The sequence below is a fragment of the Arvicanthis niloticus genome, chromosome 22 (genome assembly GCF_011762505.2).
Source record: "Arvicanthis niloticus isolate mArvNil1 chromosome 22, mArvNil1.pat.X, whole genome shotgun sequence".
Lineage (NCBI taxonomy): Eukaryota > Metazoa > Chordata > Mammalia > Rodentia > Muridae > Arvicanthis > Arvicanthis niloticus.
Genome location: NC_133429.1, coordinates 8,100,443 through 8,118,408, shown reverse-complemented (window position 1 = coordinate 8,118,408; position 17,966 = coordinate 8,100,443). Strand labels below are relative to the sequence as shown.

The following is a 17,966-nucleotide window of genomic DNA, read 5'->3' as shown; positions in this document are numbered from 1 at the left end:
TCCTGAAGTTGGCCGTTGTCTAGGACATTACCAAGCTATGCCATCAAGGGACCAGCATTCAGTAAGTACAGGCAAGGCTTGCAGAAGTTGAAATTGAAGGTCGTAACTCATTCTCTTCTGCTTACGTATGCTACTCATATTATAAGGGGCTGCATCTCACAATACCAACCACTGAGTAAAATCTTTTAGTTACTCATTCGTATGCATCTATGCCTCTGAGTCCACCGTCTTCCTTCTACTACTCACTGGGGAGAAAAGGACTCGGGGAAGAGCGAGTTTTGTCCAGGATGAGATGACATAGCCACACTCAGATGAAAGCTAAGAACTGGTGAAACCAATCAAAGGTGTTGACCATCTCTAGTCACATCTAAATAAATGGAAGGGGACCCCTACTGGTCCCTTGTGTGGAACATCTCCATCTGCAGCACCTCATCGGGTCGTCTTCCTTTAACAAAGTATCCTCAGCAAACGACTGCCGTAGTGTGCAGTGAGGTGGTGAAGAAGGACAGCATCCCTCACCTCTTTCAAAATGAATAGGTAGATCATTCCGAGCCCGAGCTTCATAACCACGCAAGACAGACTCTCAGGGCAACAGTGTAAATTTCCCATATATTGAATGGTCAACCTGTCAGAGGCTCTTTCCAGAACACTGATTCTATTTGGTTTCTAGCCTGCCATGTTAGGGACCCATTTCCACGTCTCACTGTTCTCCTCCTTGCCAAATTAGAGCTCCCAGACTGGTGCTAGCCTAACCTTGAGTCCCAGACACACCAATGAGACAGCTCTGGGCTAGCTCACACAAGAAGCTGCTGCTTGCCTGAATGGCTCCTGTTGGCTCAGAGGAAAAGTCCTAATGAGGAGGCATTTGTCCTTGCTTGATGGTCATTCTGTGTCAGTGGCGGTGGGTGTTCTACACAGGAAGTCCTCAACCACTGGGTTACCACCTGGAGTGATTGTTAAATATAAAGATTTCCAGCCTTTGTCCATCCAGACCCTCAACAGCAGAGCCTCTGGGTGCAGGGCCTGGCAATCTGTATTCAGACAAGCTCCCCAGGTGATTTAAGTATCTGTCTCAAGGTGCAGAGTTTGGGAATCAGGACAACAAGATTTAAGTGTAGCGCCTCAGGGCAGGCAGGGTGCTGCTGTCTGTGGGGTCAGTGTTGGAAATGTTCTAACCAGTGAAGGAGAAGCTCCCTGAGACCCCATGACATGTGTGTGTGTGTGCACCCTGTTACACGCGTGCATGCATGCATGTATGTGTGTGTGTGTGTTCGCATGCTATGTCTAGTGGTGAATGGTGCTCAGACTGACCTATACTCCTGATATCAATTGTGACATCCACGTAGCCATGCTCAGCGCTGTGATACATGGCCTCCCTCAGGGCCCTCAGTTTGGCCTTGCTGTTGCGGCTGGCACACAAGGGGGGCGGGGCTGTTTCTGCCAGGTCAGTCCCCTCAGCCAGAATCTCCTCCAGGGACAGGATATCACTCTTCTCCTTCTCTGGCTGAGCGAGCAGTTTGCGGAACACATTCCTGTCAATCATAAACCCAGAGAGGAAGACACTCAGAGATGGAAGTGGCTGTATGGGGCAGGGGCACATGAGGGGTTAGGAAGCTGCTCACTCAGGATCAGGAATGAGACATGGTGGCTCTGTGGATGACAGGCTTTGGGGATGAAGGAGATGGTGAGGTATGACTGGCCACGTTTCCTGGAGGACAATTTGAGGAGGAATAATACCCAGAAGGTTCTGGAACTCTGGCCTTTTTGAGTGTTATTCTGATAAATTTGTTCGCCTTGAGGTAATGTGTAATAAAATCTGATAGGGTTTCTGAAAGAAACCTAGACAGGACATGGGCAAACATGAAGAACTCTGTCATTGTTATGTGGATTCTCACATCGTGGCAACTGATGTGATGTACTCTGACCCATACTGGCCGAGAGTGATGCATCCTTGGGCTGAAAGTTGGCTGAGAGTGAGCAGAGCATGTTGGTCTGCACACATGTGCAGTGTAGGGAATTAGCTCTTGTCAGGAATCTGTGAGTGAGGGCAGTCTAGTTAGGCCTGAAGACCGGGCCAGCCCACTTCTGGGCCCCACATCCAGAGAGAGAATGGGTCTGGGGCAGGCCTGGGAATCTGCATTTTTAACAAGCACCTCTTGCCACCTGGCGGCCTTGGCCCATCCTAGCCTACCTGTGTCCATGGGCTGCGGCCTGGCTGAAAGAGTTCATATCACCCTGGGGGGTTGTAGAAATTCCATTCCTGTACATGGTTCCTATCAGGGGATCCGCACCACGTTCCAACAGCAAACTAACCAGCTCAAAATTTCCTGCAAGCCCAGAGAAGGGGATTTCATAAGAGAATAAAAAAAAAAAAAAAAAAAAACTAGTCACAGGTACAGCAAAGGCCACAGTGGAGACACCAGGCCTGAGCTGGAACTGGTAACTTACCAACAGCCGCTGCAAGCTGGAGAGGAGTTTCTGAATAGTTCTCCTCGCCATGTTCTACTGAGCCTTCCACCTTGGCCCCGGCATCCAGGAGGAGCTGCAGAGGAAGAGTGGTCACTGAGACACATTGAACAGCATTCGTCACGAGGAGACATCAGTGCACTGGTAGAAATCAGTCAGACACTAGTGTCCCCTTCACCCAGGTCAGTTACCAATGTGCGCTGAGGTACCTCAGCTACCTCAGAAAAGGAGCCGCTCCCATCTTCCAGAACCCCAGGCTTCCCAGAGTGATCCATGCACAAGAACGTGTTAGAGAGTTTGTTAGGGGGGCTCTGTCTCTGGAGCCCAGCCTGGACACTGAACGAGTCTGTATGTTAACAGGCTGTCCAGGGTGTCAGGTATATAAGGTTTCTGGAAGCAATGAGATAGAAGCATCCAAATGCCGTAAGTCTCCACTGTTCGGTCTGTCACAAGCCTCAGAGGGCAACTGAAGTGGTCCCTTTCTCCTACTGAAGCTCAGGAGTTATGAATGACTCCAGGGACATGCTCAGCCAGCCAGGGCGAGAATCCCTCTCAGAACCCCCTGGGTGGTTCTGAGGACAGGCGAGGTGTTTAGTTAGTTCTCTGGCCAGCAAGATCCGGTAATGTAGCAAAAGCTGCAGAGATTTTGCTTCTCCTGCCTTCATTCAGTGCATTTGCTGAGACATGCGAGCTTATTAATGGAGGCGGAGGCTCTGTTCGTGCTGGCTTACCATTCTTGGTGAAGGTGCTGTCGGCATGTCACATGTAACATGGGTGAAGGTGCTGTCTGTATATCACATGTAACATGGGGGAGAATCCCCCGTCTTCACTGCCTACCTACTGAGGGCACAGCCCCATGACTGAATCTGATGCAGGGACTCAGCCTGACTACCAGGAAGTTCTGCTAGCCTTTCAGCTGGTCCCTTTTCTGAATGACTGAGGATGCCACTGCCCATCAAGGGGTGCTGTCTGTGGTCTTCAGAAGCCACCAGCTTCCCTCTTTCTTAGATCCCCCTCTGCTAGGAGGGGGCTGAGGTTGATATTCTACAAGCAGAAGCCAGCCCCAAGGGTGCCACATCACACACTCAGCCTCTGGAAATGCCACTACGGGTCTGTCATGAGGATTCCCCATAGCCAGGAAACAACAAAGGTTCCTGTGAAATGCCAACACTGCTGAGCTGTCCCTGCCACCCTACTCTCTGCAGAACAGAATTCAGAAGCGCGGGCCACATCAAAGAGGCATGTTCTTGCTATCTCAAAAACTTTGCACTTGCTGTGGGGGTGGGCGTGGTCCTGGACTTGGATGTCAGTCTCCCTCTTCTGATCAGGTAAAGACCTTAAGACCCAGGCCATTCACTGACCATCAAGTCTACCACAGTCAGAAAACGTGACGATACCATCAAAGAATCGCAGTTACAGGCATGTCACCACCTTTGGAGCTGTTTCAGAAGACACAAGGAACTCCTGTAGACCTCCAGGAGGCGAGTCTCAAGAGTCAAGACTCACACCAGTGCATTTTTTCAGACATCCCCTTGTGGATCTGGATGCTTCTTCCCACTGGTTGGAAACCACTGGAGTCTACAGAACACCAGGACCACACCTGAGGGAAGAGTCCCTCCAGGTATTGAGCCTGGCTAAGTCTCACAGTCATGTTAAGACAAGCAAAAGGGGCCAATCCACAGAATAACAGCTTAAGTCCCACCTCAGAGCAACAAGGAAGAGCTCCACAGATCTGTTACTCTGTATGTGAGGCTGCATGTAGGTACGTGATGTTTTCATATTGGTTAATGCTTGGCCAAATAGATATCTAAGTATAATAGTTTTATTATAAAATATGTTACGCTGAATTGCAATTAACCAATATGAATCACTCAGGGAGATATGCATGCTGGAAGAGAATTAGATTTGCATCATGGAGGAGGTTACAGTTAATGGTCAGATGTGGATAGGGAAATATATTAATACCTGAACTACAGGAATATGTCCATGCAACACAGCAAAAGTCAGAGCCGTCCAATGGCGGGTCTCAGGGTGGACGGATGGATATTTATGAGGAGTACTGACAACCTATAAACAAATTGAAGTTATTTTCAAAATGTGACCTGCACAGTATTTAGGCTCGCAGAATCTAGCCTATCTGTAGCCAGGCACACAGGCTAGGAAGGTACCAAAAAGACATCCCGACAGGTGCCTTGGGAGGTGGTGACTGCAGGTAGTGATTTCCCCTGTTGGAGGCCCCAGGCAACCTCTTGCCAGAACTGGGAGCTGGTCTTGTTTATGTGCGTTAGAAGAGGTGTTGAGGCAGCTTTCTGAAAGTGGGCCATCAGAGGACTGTGTTTTGGGGACATTATCAACGGGGGCGGGGAGGGGATGTTCTTTGAGAATGTGTTCTGTGCCTTTTCATTCCCTCTTGAAAGACTATTCACTCATACAGATGCTTTAGAAATGCGGTCCAGTGAGCCAGCTTCTATGTCTGTCTCTTTCCCGCTTTCTGCTTAAGGAGGGTTCTGTGAGCTACAGGAAGTGACGTAGCTTGAAATGTCACTAACACTCTGTCCACCCTTCACTCAAAGAGGACAGCTAATCCCAGGCGAAGACAGGGACTACTTCATGCTTCCACAGTAGAGAAGAGAGTCTTTCATCTGAGCGATGTTCCTGCCACTCTGCTCACAGCTCATCTCTGGCTTCATAGTTGACAAGGGCCCTCATGTAACTGAAAACACAGGCACAGAACTTGCCCTGAACATACCAAGAAAAAATAATAAGGGGCATGGTTTCAGGATGGAGCCAGTCCTTGGAATATATACCAAGCTGGGATGTAATGGGGAAGCTGACAACTGGGGTCTTGTGATATTAACACTAGCACATGGTCTTCTCCCCAGCATTCCTGGGGCATGTAACCAGAGTGTCCTTACAGTACACAAAGCGAAACACATGGGAGGGACTAGACAGGAGGATCAAAGAAGTCCTCCATAGCTGAGGACCTTGTAAGGGTCTGTGATGCACAGTGACCCATGACGGGGTAGACAGTCCCTATATAACTCGAAACTGTTATATATAACTGTTATATATAACTCGAAACTGACCCATGACAGGGTAGACAGTCCCTATATAACTTGAAATGGTTAGAGTTCAAAATGGATTCAGAGCTGTGTTTACTGTGTTCCTCAGATGAATGTAAAACTCACCAATAATTTTTTTTATAAAAAGCACAGGGTAACATTGCCAGGGCATCTATCTAATTTTGAAGCTAAAAGGTTTTTGGCAGCCGCCGATTGGTGACTGCAGCATGCCAATCTCCTTGACATCTGCAACTGCCAAGTGCTGCCTGAACAGGCCTTCAGGCAGCAAAGAAGAAAAAAGTGAGACTCTACTTCGGTTGAGCCTTGGAGGGTCTGGAGCAACTACTATGAGTGGAAACCTCACCACAGAGAGGTATCTCTGCTCAGTATTGATTCCAGCCAATTATGTGTGCATCGGTGATTCTCCTCCATCTCGTGAGTCACCCCAATGCTCAAAACTTGAACCTAAGCCTGTCTTGATTCTAAAGCCTGAAGGGAAAGGTGCTTCAATTTCCAGCCTAGTGAACTATGTCCATGTCCCGGCAGACTTGAGATAGCTCGGTCAACAAAGTGAGACAGTGGGGCTGCTGGGAGAACAGGAGATGTGAGGAGGGAAACAGCCTGGTGGGGATGCGGGTGTGTGTGTGGAGGGGTGGTCAGCCCAGCATGTGTCAGGCATCAGGAAGGGGCTAGAACGTGGGAGTTTGCTGTCCTATCCCAGAAAGGATGAGTCAGGAGCTAGGAGCTAGGAGCTGCTCAGTCAGCACAAGCCAGAGGTCCCTATATTTACAGCTATTTCTTTAAACAAAGCACACACAGGGACTTTGTGGAGCTACTTGGGACTTTGGCTGGGGCCTCAGAAAGGTCACAATCTGCCAGGTGGTTTCGCCAGGGCCACAGCCACTGGAAGGGTGAGAGGTGAAGGTGACTGGGAAGGGAAAGTCCGGGCTGGCAGGGCCTGCAGCCCTCCGCACCCTCACCTCCACATTCAGGTCAGCTCCGGCATCCAGCAGCATCTGCACCATTGCCTCGTCCCCACGGACGCAGGCGTACATCAAGGGGGTCATGCCCTGCGGTGGTTAAAACCAGAGATGGAGACGTTTACAAGGTGGCTGTGGTCAGTCGACAAACACATGGAGCGTCTTATTGGACTCGGACTCTGGCAGGACAAATGAGTAGATGTGGAGCCCTGTCACGCTCAGGGTCACAACCTTCCACATTCCAGAAGCGACAGTGGAGGAGTGAAGGGAGGTGACATCACCTTTTAGCACAGAGATCATGGCTTAAGTCGGAGGGCTTTCATGGCACAACAGACCTATGCTTTTAAAACAAGTGGCTGAGTGGGATGGGGTGGGGGTGGGCTCACAGGAATTTTCTGGATTCTGTAATATCAACCCTAAAATATTTAATTATGATAAATACAGTGTCTTTGACATTTGTATCTTTCACAAAATGACAAGGTGTCCTTGCTGCTCTATATGAGCCTTGGGTCAGACAAGCCAAAGGTCACTGGATATCCCCATGGCCACTCTCACTGACATCTGCTCCGATGTCACTCTATACAAGCACAAGGCAACCGAGGCAGGATGGCCTTCAGGAAAACCTTCCCTGCTCTGACTCCTGCTCATCACAAACCGAGCCTCACAACCAACAGGAGAAAGGGGTGGGGCTCTCCATCCAAAGGGTTGTGAGGGCAGTTATCTGGGAAGGTGTTCATGCTGCAGCCTTGTCTCGTACTATACACCAATATAACCTCTAATTTTTTACTAGAGATAGCCAATAAGAACTAAAATAACAAGCAATGCCAAGTTGGTGTCTGCATTCGTCTCTAGGCGTAAACATGATGAAGCATGTCATTCATGAGAGGTGCTCTACCATTGGTGCTGTGTAACTGAAAACATTATAGGCAAAATTCCAAAGTCACCAACAGACTGAGATGCGTTTGTTACATTAAAGGACTCTGTGCCCTAATATAGGAGGAATCCCTCTAAGTAAACAGCAATCATGCTGATAAAAAGCAGACAAAAGGAAAGTGGGGTCGCAGGGAGTGCGTACATAACCAGAGGTGTGCAAAGACTAGTCAGACTCCCGGGGGGAAGGGTGGGGGAGAACCAAAGACTGAGAATTCAGGAAAGGCTGGTGCATTTGAGACACTTCCGTTTTAAAGAAACATTTCCCCAAGGAAATAGAGACTGGAACAAAGATTTGTGTGAATGTGTTTAGCTCAGTACTATTCACAAACACTTTAAATATCTGACATGGTTAATGGTTAATAAACAGACAGTAATCACCTCACAGAGGTACTAAAAGCAACTTACAAAAGAATATTCAATAACATTGTAAGGTATCTGGAATAAAAAATACTGAAAAAAAATAAAACAGATAACTAAGTCTCTGGTTTTAAACATAAAAGATACACACGATCCTGTACTGAGAATCTGATGGCGTTCAAGAAAGTGGTTAGTTGTCATTAAATAGTCCCTTCTGTCCCCCTCATGGGAGCTCTTTGCAAGAACTACCTGTGGGAGAAACAGCCCCATCTGTCCCTTGTAACCTCACTCAAAGCTCACACTGAGAACGGCCGTCCATTTTCACAGTCTATGATCCCACCACACCCCCAAAGTCCCTCTGTGACTTGTGGTTGCCTCCCATGTACCAGTTTCAGGATCTGGTTGGTGCTGCCATGTCTGGATGATGCCCTAGGGTCCCCAGACTGACTTTGGTGTCTTTAAACACACCCACCCTAACAGCACAGTGGGCATGGCCTAGATCTGTCTGGAACCAACAGCAGACTGGCAGAGAAAAGTCTTTAACATGCCAGTAAAGAGACTTGAAGGTTGCAGAGTCCTAAATACAAACGGTGGCCAAGTTGGTGGCATTATCTCCTTTCTGGAATAGGTTTGATTTTCATTCCTTTTAAAATTTTAGCTGCAACAATCATGTGATTTCCATAAAAATGGACCAGTGTATTTTTATAAAATTAAAACAAAACAAACCCCCCCCCCAAACACTCAAAAAGAGAGAAAAAACGGGGGAGTGGCATTAAATTTTTTTTAATCGATCAGCAGAGGGAGCCTGTGTCCCGTCAGCTGCTCACGCTCAGTCTAAGCCCTGGAGGAGAAGAGCTCTAAGCAGATTGGTACCTGTTCGCTCATGGTGTTGATTCCATCCGGCCCCAGCAAAGACACTGCCTGCTTCACTAGGTCGGTTCGTCCACAGTTCAGCATCCGGAAGCCCAAGTCTTGCTTGAACTTGGCTTCGATGGCCACTGCGTCCAGCTTCCGAGAAGCACAAAAGCAGTCATCCGCCCTGAGGAGGGAGAGATGGTCACGTGGGTGCAGCCGCTTTTCCTCAGGAGCTGGTCCCTGAGATCAAACGTCCTAGCAAGCCCCCTTCCCCCCCTCCCCCCCCCCAGTCTTCCTTTGCTTTTCCTACGGATTACCTTTATAGGTTCCCATTTAAAACAACTGCAGGGGTGGAACACTCTTTAATCCCAGAACTCGGGAGACAGAGGCTCGTGGATCTCTGTCTCGAGGCCAGCCTGGTCTATAATGTGAGTGCTAGGACTACACAGAGAAACCCTGTCTCTAAAAACTCAACCAAACAACACCTCCATCCCACTCCCCACTACCCTCCCCTGCGCCCCACATTTCCTGGTGGCTCTAAATCCTGTCTTTACTGCACTTGGATCTGGTTCCTCAGTGTGCCAGTAGCATCCTCAGCTAAGAATTGGTTTATTATGTAAATATTTAGGCACTGTTTATATCGGTTAGGTCCTCTGCTAAAGCTTTTATGTGAGTTGGTTCATTCAGGTCCCAAAGAATAGAAGGCACAATTCCTATAAGGGACTTTCAACCTCCAAAAAACAAACAAACAAACAACAGCAACAACAAAACCAGGAACGAGGAACCTTTCTGAGGCCACCCCATCTACAAGTGGCAGCTTGAATTTGAACCAGAGTAGCATGTGTGGAGAGTCAGTCTTTGGCTCCACTGTGCCACCTACCTCCCAAGATACTGCTTGCTTGTTCACTTGACTGAGTATGACTCAGGTGAGTTCATACTTCGCTGTGGACTTCCAAGCAGGCATTTGCCTGTGTCCATTCCAGTGACGGAGGAGAAGACACGAGGCATTAGGAAATGAGAGTGGACGGCGCACAGGATGGACTCCCTACATTCAAACAGAACAAGCCAGAGAACTCGCTAGGTGAGATGGGAGATGGCAAGGGGCTTCAGCAAGCCAGTTCAGGGAGAAAGAGGTGAGGCCAGGAAAGGGGGGAGGAAAGCCATGTGAGAGGATGATAAAGGCTCCATGTTGAAAAGGTGTTAGTACCTTCTCCAAGCCTCAGTGAACTGATCAATAATCATTAATCAATCATCAAGCCACTATGCATTGACTGAGTGCCTGCTAGGGTCATGTCAGCATCCCTGTGCTAGAAGCCCACAGTCTGGTAAGGGGGAAGACAGGCAGGGGCCATGATCCCATGTATCTAATACAAATATTGAGGTTTCAGAGACTATCTCTGAATGAAAAATGTTAGGGACTATAAGCCCCTTTGCACCACACTCAGCCTAGGGGGAGCCTAGGCTTCCTAGGATGGTGGCCCCTGAGCTGGGGTTGTAGGTCTGGGGAGAGGAAAAGAATAAGACAAATAAATCACTTTGTGCAGAGCCAGCAGGAGCAAGGGTCCAGGTGAGACATGGCAGGCTGTGTGAGGCTTCCACAGAGCCCACACAGAGCATTTCTAGAGCATTAACCTCTGGGCACGTGTATCAGCAGCTGATGGGGGAGGGGCAAGACCACAGAGACCCTTCAGCTACACAGCTGCCTGTGTAGTGGGAGAGGATGGAGGGACCTCAGAGCCTAGCCTCAAACATGGCATCAGCCACCTAGGCACAGAATGGAGCTGTGCCTAACACTTCTCCAGTACGTGTGGGCCTTGAACTTGTCAAGCACTGTCAGATCAGGTAAATATAAATGCTAAGTCAAAGGGGCGTCTTTATACCAAAGCTTATCCATTGTTTATTGAAGATGGAGATTTAACTGGGCTTCCTCTTTTTTCTTTTGGAGAAGGACAAAGCTAAATACGAGAGAAACTCAGGATCCCTCACCTTTAGTGGAGCGGCCAACTTTATCCAAAGGGCAACTGGTCCCCAAAACTGTCCAAGGAAGCTTTGTGTCATCAGGATAACAGTCAAGATCCCAGAACACAGTTCACGGAGGCCTCCAGGGGGAGTAAGTGCAAATCTATGCATGTTATTCTAAATACAGTGTCTCGTGTGTGTGTGTGTGTGTGTGTGTGTGTGTGTGTGTGTGTGTGTGTGTGTATGTAAATCTCTGGGAGTTGTCAGACTTCATTCATTGCATGGACAGCCTTTCTTCTGCTAGATGCAATGCTGGAAAGGCTGCTTTGTGGAATTGCTTAGTTCCCATCCTGAGGAAAGAACGTGAGTGCTGGAGGTGGGTCAGGGTGTGTGTGTGTGTGTGTGTGTGTGTGTGTGTGTGTGTGTGTGATTGTGATTATTGGTTCAGGATCTGTACAATCTTGGGCCTGTCAACACTTCACATGGGGTGGGGGTTTCAGGAGGACCCACCACTCCCTGAGGACGTATATGTCATTAATGGTTTCTGGGTGGGGGCTGGGGGAAGAAATTTTCTTCAGTGGCGTAGCCATTGGTAATGTGCCCATGCTTCTGTAAACAACTCTAAGAAGACTCACTGGGTCATTAAAAACAAAAGAAAACAAAACCCCATGGAAACAGAGGAGGGATTGTTTGGAAAGAGGGAGGGGGCTCAGCAGTGGGAAGATGCAGAAAGAGTGACAGAGTTGGGGATATGATCAAAATACATAATTTACATGTATGGAAAATATCGTGATAAAACCCAGTATTGTATAATTGATATGCACCAATAACAACATTTAAAAAACAAGTCCTCATCTGGGGACAGAGATGTGAGTGACCACAGTCACAGAAAAACCCAGCTACTCACTTCCTCTTGCTTGTCCGTCTCTAATGACCTTGTTCAGATAAGCAGGGTTTCCCCTTCCCTTCAATCAAGCTGCACTCCACGTGATTGGGCGAGCATTGCCTGTGCCCACTGTCTTGGACCCCACACCAAGGAGCTCCAGAGGAAGGAGGTAGATGCTGGGTTTACAGAACTCATGAGCTTGTAAACAGATAATTCTAAGAACATCACAAGTGTTTACCAGCTCCTGAGGTCCTTGATTTTAATTAGAAAGAGACAAATGGCAAGAAAATTACTGCAGCTAAAATGATGGTAATTGTTATTACAGGAAGCTGACGTTCACAGAATACTTACTGTGGAGTTCTAAGCTCTTTCTCTGTGTTAACCCATGCCATCACTCATGGTGAGCTCAGGAGCTAGGTGTTACGTGCAGCCTACACCAACAAAGAGGAAACTGAGGCAAAGGAATTACCAAACACAGGTGCTAAGGGGCAAGCTGCCGTGTGTCAGGCGTGACCTAGCCTCTGCCTGTTGGGGATCAAAGGGTCCTGGAACACACCGTCATGTTGTGTCTATACATGTAGCTTCTACTGGAGCTGGTTTGTGAGCTCTCTCTTGAACCCTGAAATTCAGCATTTCCAAACTGGAACTATATGAAGACCTCTGTCCCTACCCTCTAAACCTGCTCCTGGTTGCCTCACCTCAGCCGTTAGCATTGCTGATCATGCAGGTACTGAAACCGGAATCTGATCTCATATCCATCCCAATAGCTGCCATTTTGTACCTAAGTCCTGAGTCTATCCCCTTCCTCTGCCCTCTGTGGTCCTGGGTCCCAGCACAGATCTCTGGATGGAATGCTGTAGGAGCCTACTAGTCTTCTTGATGTCATTCTTCCTGCCCCATGACACCTCTCACACAGAGTCAGAATGTCAGCATAGGCAGGTCCTAGCAGGTCCCAGCAGGTCCCTGCTTAAAGTCTTCTAAAGCCTTCCAGTATACTGAGAATAAATTTTGGCTCTTGGCACAGAGCTGTCTGCAGGGCCCAGCTAGGCTTGCTGCCCACATTTCTTTCCTCCTACATCAACAACTTTGCTCCTTTCTGCTCTTTCTACACCAAGGTCTTTCCTGCCCCAAGGACCGTGTCTCTGAAATTCCTTCCCCCCCTTGCCCCCCCCCCAAAAGCCTCTCTTGGGTTTCCCTGTAGGCCTGGCTCCTTCTTGTCCTTCAAGGGTAATCTTGATCATAGATGAGGTGGCCCGGATCACACCACCAGTACAAAAGTACGTAGTTCTTCTGTCTACACACATCTCCTGGCTAGTTCCCTCTAGCCCCTTAGCAGCCCCTTCAGTTAGTGATTAGCTTTCTTAAAAACAACAAAAAATCATTTAATTATTCTCTCTCTCTCTCTCTCTCTCTCTCTCTCTCTCTCTCTCTGTGTGTGTGTGTGTGTGTCTCTCTGTGTGTGTGTGTGTGCCTGCGCCTGCATACATGTAAACAGACAATTACTCGTGTCAAGATCACAGAATAACTGAAGGAATCGGCTCTCTCCTTCCACTATACGGGGCCCAGATCCAATCTAGGTTATCAGCCTTTCACAGCAGAGCCTGTCCTGCTGAGTCATGTTGCCAGCCCCTAGTTTAAATTTTTTTTATTCTTTTATTTCCCCCCTACCAGCATGTCTAAGACCAGGAACAAAACCACACCCATCTTGTTCTCTGCTAATAGGCAAAACAGAGTTGAATGCAAATAGCAAAAACTCACAGGGGAGAGACGTGTGAGCACTATGCAGTCTCCCTTTAAAAATTAATACTTGATCTGAACTGGCTGCTAAAAAGGATATATATATCATTTTTAATGTGTAACATGATTCTTTGGAATATGTGCGTACAGTAGACTGGCAAGATTGAGATAATAAACATGTTACCTTACGTGCTTTGCCTGTCTGTGGTGAGAGCAGTTCAGATCTACTTTTTTTTCTCCTCATGCGTTCTAGACAAGCCATGTACCAACCGGGCTATGCCTTCTGCAGCCCCCAATCTACTTGCATAGCAATTTTCAAGTATGTAACACCTGGTTATAAACTGTATTTCCAATGCTTTATAACAAATCTTCTGAGTTTATTTCCTGCTGTCTCCTTGAAAACTTGCATCCTTGAATTCACACGTATCTCCTGACCCTTCACATGCTCGGGGTCTGTAACCACACTCGACTCTGCTTCTGAGACCCACACACTCTCAGGGTCTGTAACTGCACTCCTCTCTGCTTCTCTGAGAAAGACATTTCAGATTTCACAAGTGAGATCATACATCATCTATTTGTTTTCTTATGCCTGGCTTATCTCAATGAACACAATGGCCTGTAGCTCCATTTATGTTGTGAAGACCCAATTTCCTTTTGGAAGGCTAACTAGCTAGTATTTTGTTTTACACATACATACATACATACATCATACATACATACATACATACATACATACATACACACACACACACACACACACACACCACACACCACATTTTCTTTACCCATTTATTTGATAATAGACAATTAGGTTGACTCCATTTTCCTCTCTCTTTCTTTCTTTCTTTCCTTCTTTCTCAATAATTTACTTTTTATTCACCTTACATTCTAATTATAGCACCCCTTCTTCTCTCCTCCCAGTCCTTTCTTTTTCCTTCTTTCTTTAAAAAAAAAAAACACATTTTATTTTTTATTTTATATGCATTGGTGTTTTTGCCTGTATGTATGTCTGTGCAAGAGTGTCAGATCTTGGAACTGCAGACAGTTGTGAGCTTCCATGTGGTTGCTGGGAACTGAATTCAGTTAAGAGTAGCCAGTGCCCTTAACTTCTGAGCCATCTCTCCAGCCCCTCTCTCTCTTTTTCTAACCCCCCCCCCCCCCCGTCTGACTATTGACTTCCTTCACGTGCCCAGTAGTAACATTGCTGGACTGGATGGTAATAAACTTTAAAAATCCTTCAGGAATGGGGTAGTTTGTAAAGGAACAACTCCCATAGACTCCTGTGTTTGAATGCTTGTCCATGGGGAGTGGCATTATTAAGAGGTGTGGCCTTATTGTAGAAGGTATTGCCTTGTTAGAGGATACCTTGTGTCTCTGTGGAGGCAAGACTTTGAGGATCTGTCTATCTATCTATCTATCTATCTATCTATCTATCTATCTATCTATCTACCTACCTACCTACCTACCTACCTATCTATCTATCATACTGGGCAGAGATCCCAAACTCCAGCACCAAGTCTGCTTGCATAATGTCATGCTTCCCATCATGATGATAACGGACTGAACCTATGAAACTGTAAGCCAGCCCCAGTGAAATGCTGGTCTTTATAAGAGTGCCTTGGTCATGTTGTCTCTTCACAGCAATAGAAATCCTAAGATAAAGCACCGAGGCGTTTTCCACAATGGCTGTACTTACGCCTTCCCATGTCTTTTTGACTATCACTATTCTCCCAGGTAGGAAGCGGTATCTTATTGTGATTTTAATGTGCAATTCCCTAATAAGTAGTGACACTTGGCTACATCTTTTAATACATCTTTTAATTGAATTGAGTTTATTATATACTCTGGCTGCTCCATCAGTATCAGATATGTGTTTGCAGACATGTCTTGCTCTATGTAAGCACTACATGCTGTGTATCCTTTATGGTCGATTCTGCCGACCGTCTCTTCTCTGTTGTTGTTTTCTTTGCTGGGCAGAGGCTTTTTAAATGTGATGCAATTCCATTCGACTACTTTTGATTTTGTTGCCCTGTTTTTTATGGACACATCCAAAAGTTATTACCAAAACTAATGTCATGGATTTTACTTTCTGTGTTTCTTCTAGCAATTTTACAGTTCTAGGCCTTAAAGTTTAGGCCTTGAATCCATTTTGAATTGCTTTTTGTGTATAGTACAAGATAAGGGTCTAATTCCATTCTTCCACATGTGGATATTCCATTGGCCCAATACCACATATTGAAGAGACTATTCTTTGCCCCACTGGACAACCTTCTCCCTGAAACTGGGCTCCTGTTATGAAGTGCACACTGGCCTGGAACTTGCCATCCTTCCGAGTTGGTCTCCTGGCTTCTGGGATTGCAGACACACACCACCTGACCCAACTTGGTCTTGAGCACAGCCCCAGGGAGTACCTATTACCACGCAGCACACAGGCACAGAGCAAACTGTAGTTCTTGACTCTAAGCCAAGTCAAGCAGAGCGAACCAAAGCAGGTAAAAACAATTTGCCAACAAAGTGTGAAACATGGCTTCCTGTTCAACCCAGTTTGTCAGGGGAATTAAACTCTGTAGAATATCATCCCTGAAGCATTTGCCTGGATGGGGCTACAGTTCCATTTGTTCCTAGAGTCCCCTGCAGAAGCTCCATGCTGCAACAGGGACCCCTGCGGTCCAAGAAAATAAGTCTTCCCTTCTCCATGAGTGACTTATTTATGCAGAAATATATTAAGCCTGTCCCCTGGGGCTTCCCCCAGGTAACCAGTGTTTGTGGTTTTCCCCTTGAGTGGCTTTCAATGATGTCATAAAAATTGTAATAACTTAAGCAAGAGGTCAGCTATTGAAGTGGTCAATTTCTCTGATTTCTCAAGTGCCCAAGTCCCCGAGAGACTGGCTCAGTATCTTCTACCCCTTCAGACACGTGACCTCAGAAGGGCTTCAGAGCCGGAGTCCAGGGAGAGAATGTACTCGTATTCTCCTCTGTAAGGAGGGTGCATGTGGGCAAGGAGCTAACACGCTCTGCTCATCACTCCATGCCTTCTGTGTGACAAATGCCTGCTGGTGGTGCCCAGACACCTTTATGTGCATATTTGCTTCCAGGCCAGCTTGAACTCTGCCATGTCTTTTACTGGGCTCAAATCCAGGTCTGCCATTTAACAGCTGTGCGGTCTTGGGGGCCAGTGGTTTTACTGTTTTGTCGTCTGGTTTTCTCATCTGTAATGCGAGCTTCGTAGTAACGCCTCTTCCAGGATGTTGGCTGTGGGTCATCTGAGATAACCCTTGGGAGGTGCTAACAAGAGCACTGTGCAGAACGCAAAAATTACACAGCTGAGGAGATGGCTTAGTTGGTAGGCGGTTGCCACAGAGCAGGGCGGTTTGAGCTGGATCTTAGCACTAGCATAAAAAGGCTGGCATGGTGGTACACACTGACACAAGCGCTGGAGGGGTTGGGTTGGGGAGAACCCTGGAGCTTGCTGGCCTGTCAGCCAGCCTTGCTGAATGGATGAGCATCACTGAGAGATGGGCCTCCATCTCTGCATGTGTACCTGTGTGCAAACACAAACAGGAATGTGCTCCTATACATATATTGTCCCCAAATATACCTTACAAAGCTAAGGACAAACTGGAAAGAATACACTGTCTGTGGAAGAAACGAATTCAGATGCCAACTACACAGACCAACGTTGTCACACAGTGCTTCTAAGTTCAAGTTAGACATTGTGTCTAACAAGAGCCACCGAATCAAGGAACTGAGACAATCCGTGGGATACCTGGCTCCCAGAAGGAGTGTGGAGTCAGCAGGGGTTTTACAAGCAAATTGTGATGATAGAAGTCAGAGAGATTCAGTCATAGTCAGTAATAAGCATTTCCTCTTACTGCATGCTTATGGTACTAAGCACTCCTGGGTGCTTAATTTCTGCTACAGCAACTGATTCTCCACCACAGTCACCACCATCAACATTACCACCCCCACCATCACAACCCCTACCACCACAACCCCCACCACCACAACCACCACCACCACAACCACCACCACCACAACCACCACAACTACCATCTTCACTACCACAACCATGACCACCATTACCACCACCACCATGACCAACACAACCACGACCACCACAACCACCACCACCATGACCACCACAACTACCACCACCACCATCACCACCACCATCACTACCATCACCACCACTACCACCATTACCATCCTCATCACCACCACCACCACCACCATCACCACCATCACCACCATCACTACCACCACGTTCTCCATTCTATAGGCAAGGACCCCAGCTCTTCAAGGTTCCACTGCACAATGAGCTAGGACCAAGTATCCAAACACATGAGCCTGTGGGGGCTGAGACACGTTACATTCAAACCATGCCAGTGTCTGACACCAAAAACACATGTGCTGTCATGGGGCACCAAAGCCTAGTACCCAAGGCCGGTCCCCATTCTTCTTAGTTCCTATTTGACTTGACAGGTAACAGTCTCTGTAAGCCTCAGTGTCTCCATCCATACTATAGTATCTGATGCCAAGATCTGTAATGAGGCTTAGAGGAAACACCAGGACCACTCGGCAGAGATCGATGCTGTAGACTGCTCAACATCATCACTGTGGGATTCAGCTAAGCCATCTCCATCTTCCAACCATGCAATCATCTAACTCTAGGGAGGGCTTTCCTAACTACTAAGGCCTCTTCTAGCTGTACTGGAGCCTGGTCCCTTTGGG

At 47.3% G+C, this 17,966-nt stretch overlaps 1 protein-coding gene across 4 annotated transcripts in view; it reads right to left on the bottom strand.

Annotated features, from left to right (window-relative positions):
* Abtb3 (ankyrin repeat and BTB domain containing 3) overlaps positions 1-17,966 on the bottom strand; it is a 269,392-nt gene that overhangs the window by 25,749 nt on the left and 225,677 nt on the right. For 2 of the 4 annotated variants that reach the window (XM_076919804.1, XM_076919808.1), the window contains 6 exons: positions 8,672-8,837; positions 6,509-6,598; positions 4,432-4,533; positions 2,449-2,542; positions 2,192-2,327; positions 1,312-1,532 (listed from right to left, as the gene is read on the bottom strand). In XM_076919804.1, coding sequence (XP_076775919.1) covers positions 1,312-1,532; positions 2,192-2,327; positions 2,449-2,542; positions 4,432-4,533; positions 6,509-6,598; positions 8,672-8,837 — 809 coding nt within the window. The remainder of the gene's footprint in view (positions 1-1,311; positions 1,533-2,191; positions 2,328-2,448; positions 2,543-4,431; positions 4,534-6,508; positions 6,599-8,671; positions 8,838-17,966) is intronic. The other 2 variants (XM_076919806.1, XM_076919805.1) reach the window with 2 other exon arrangements.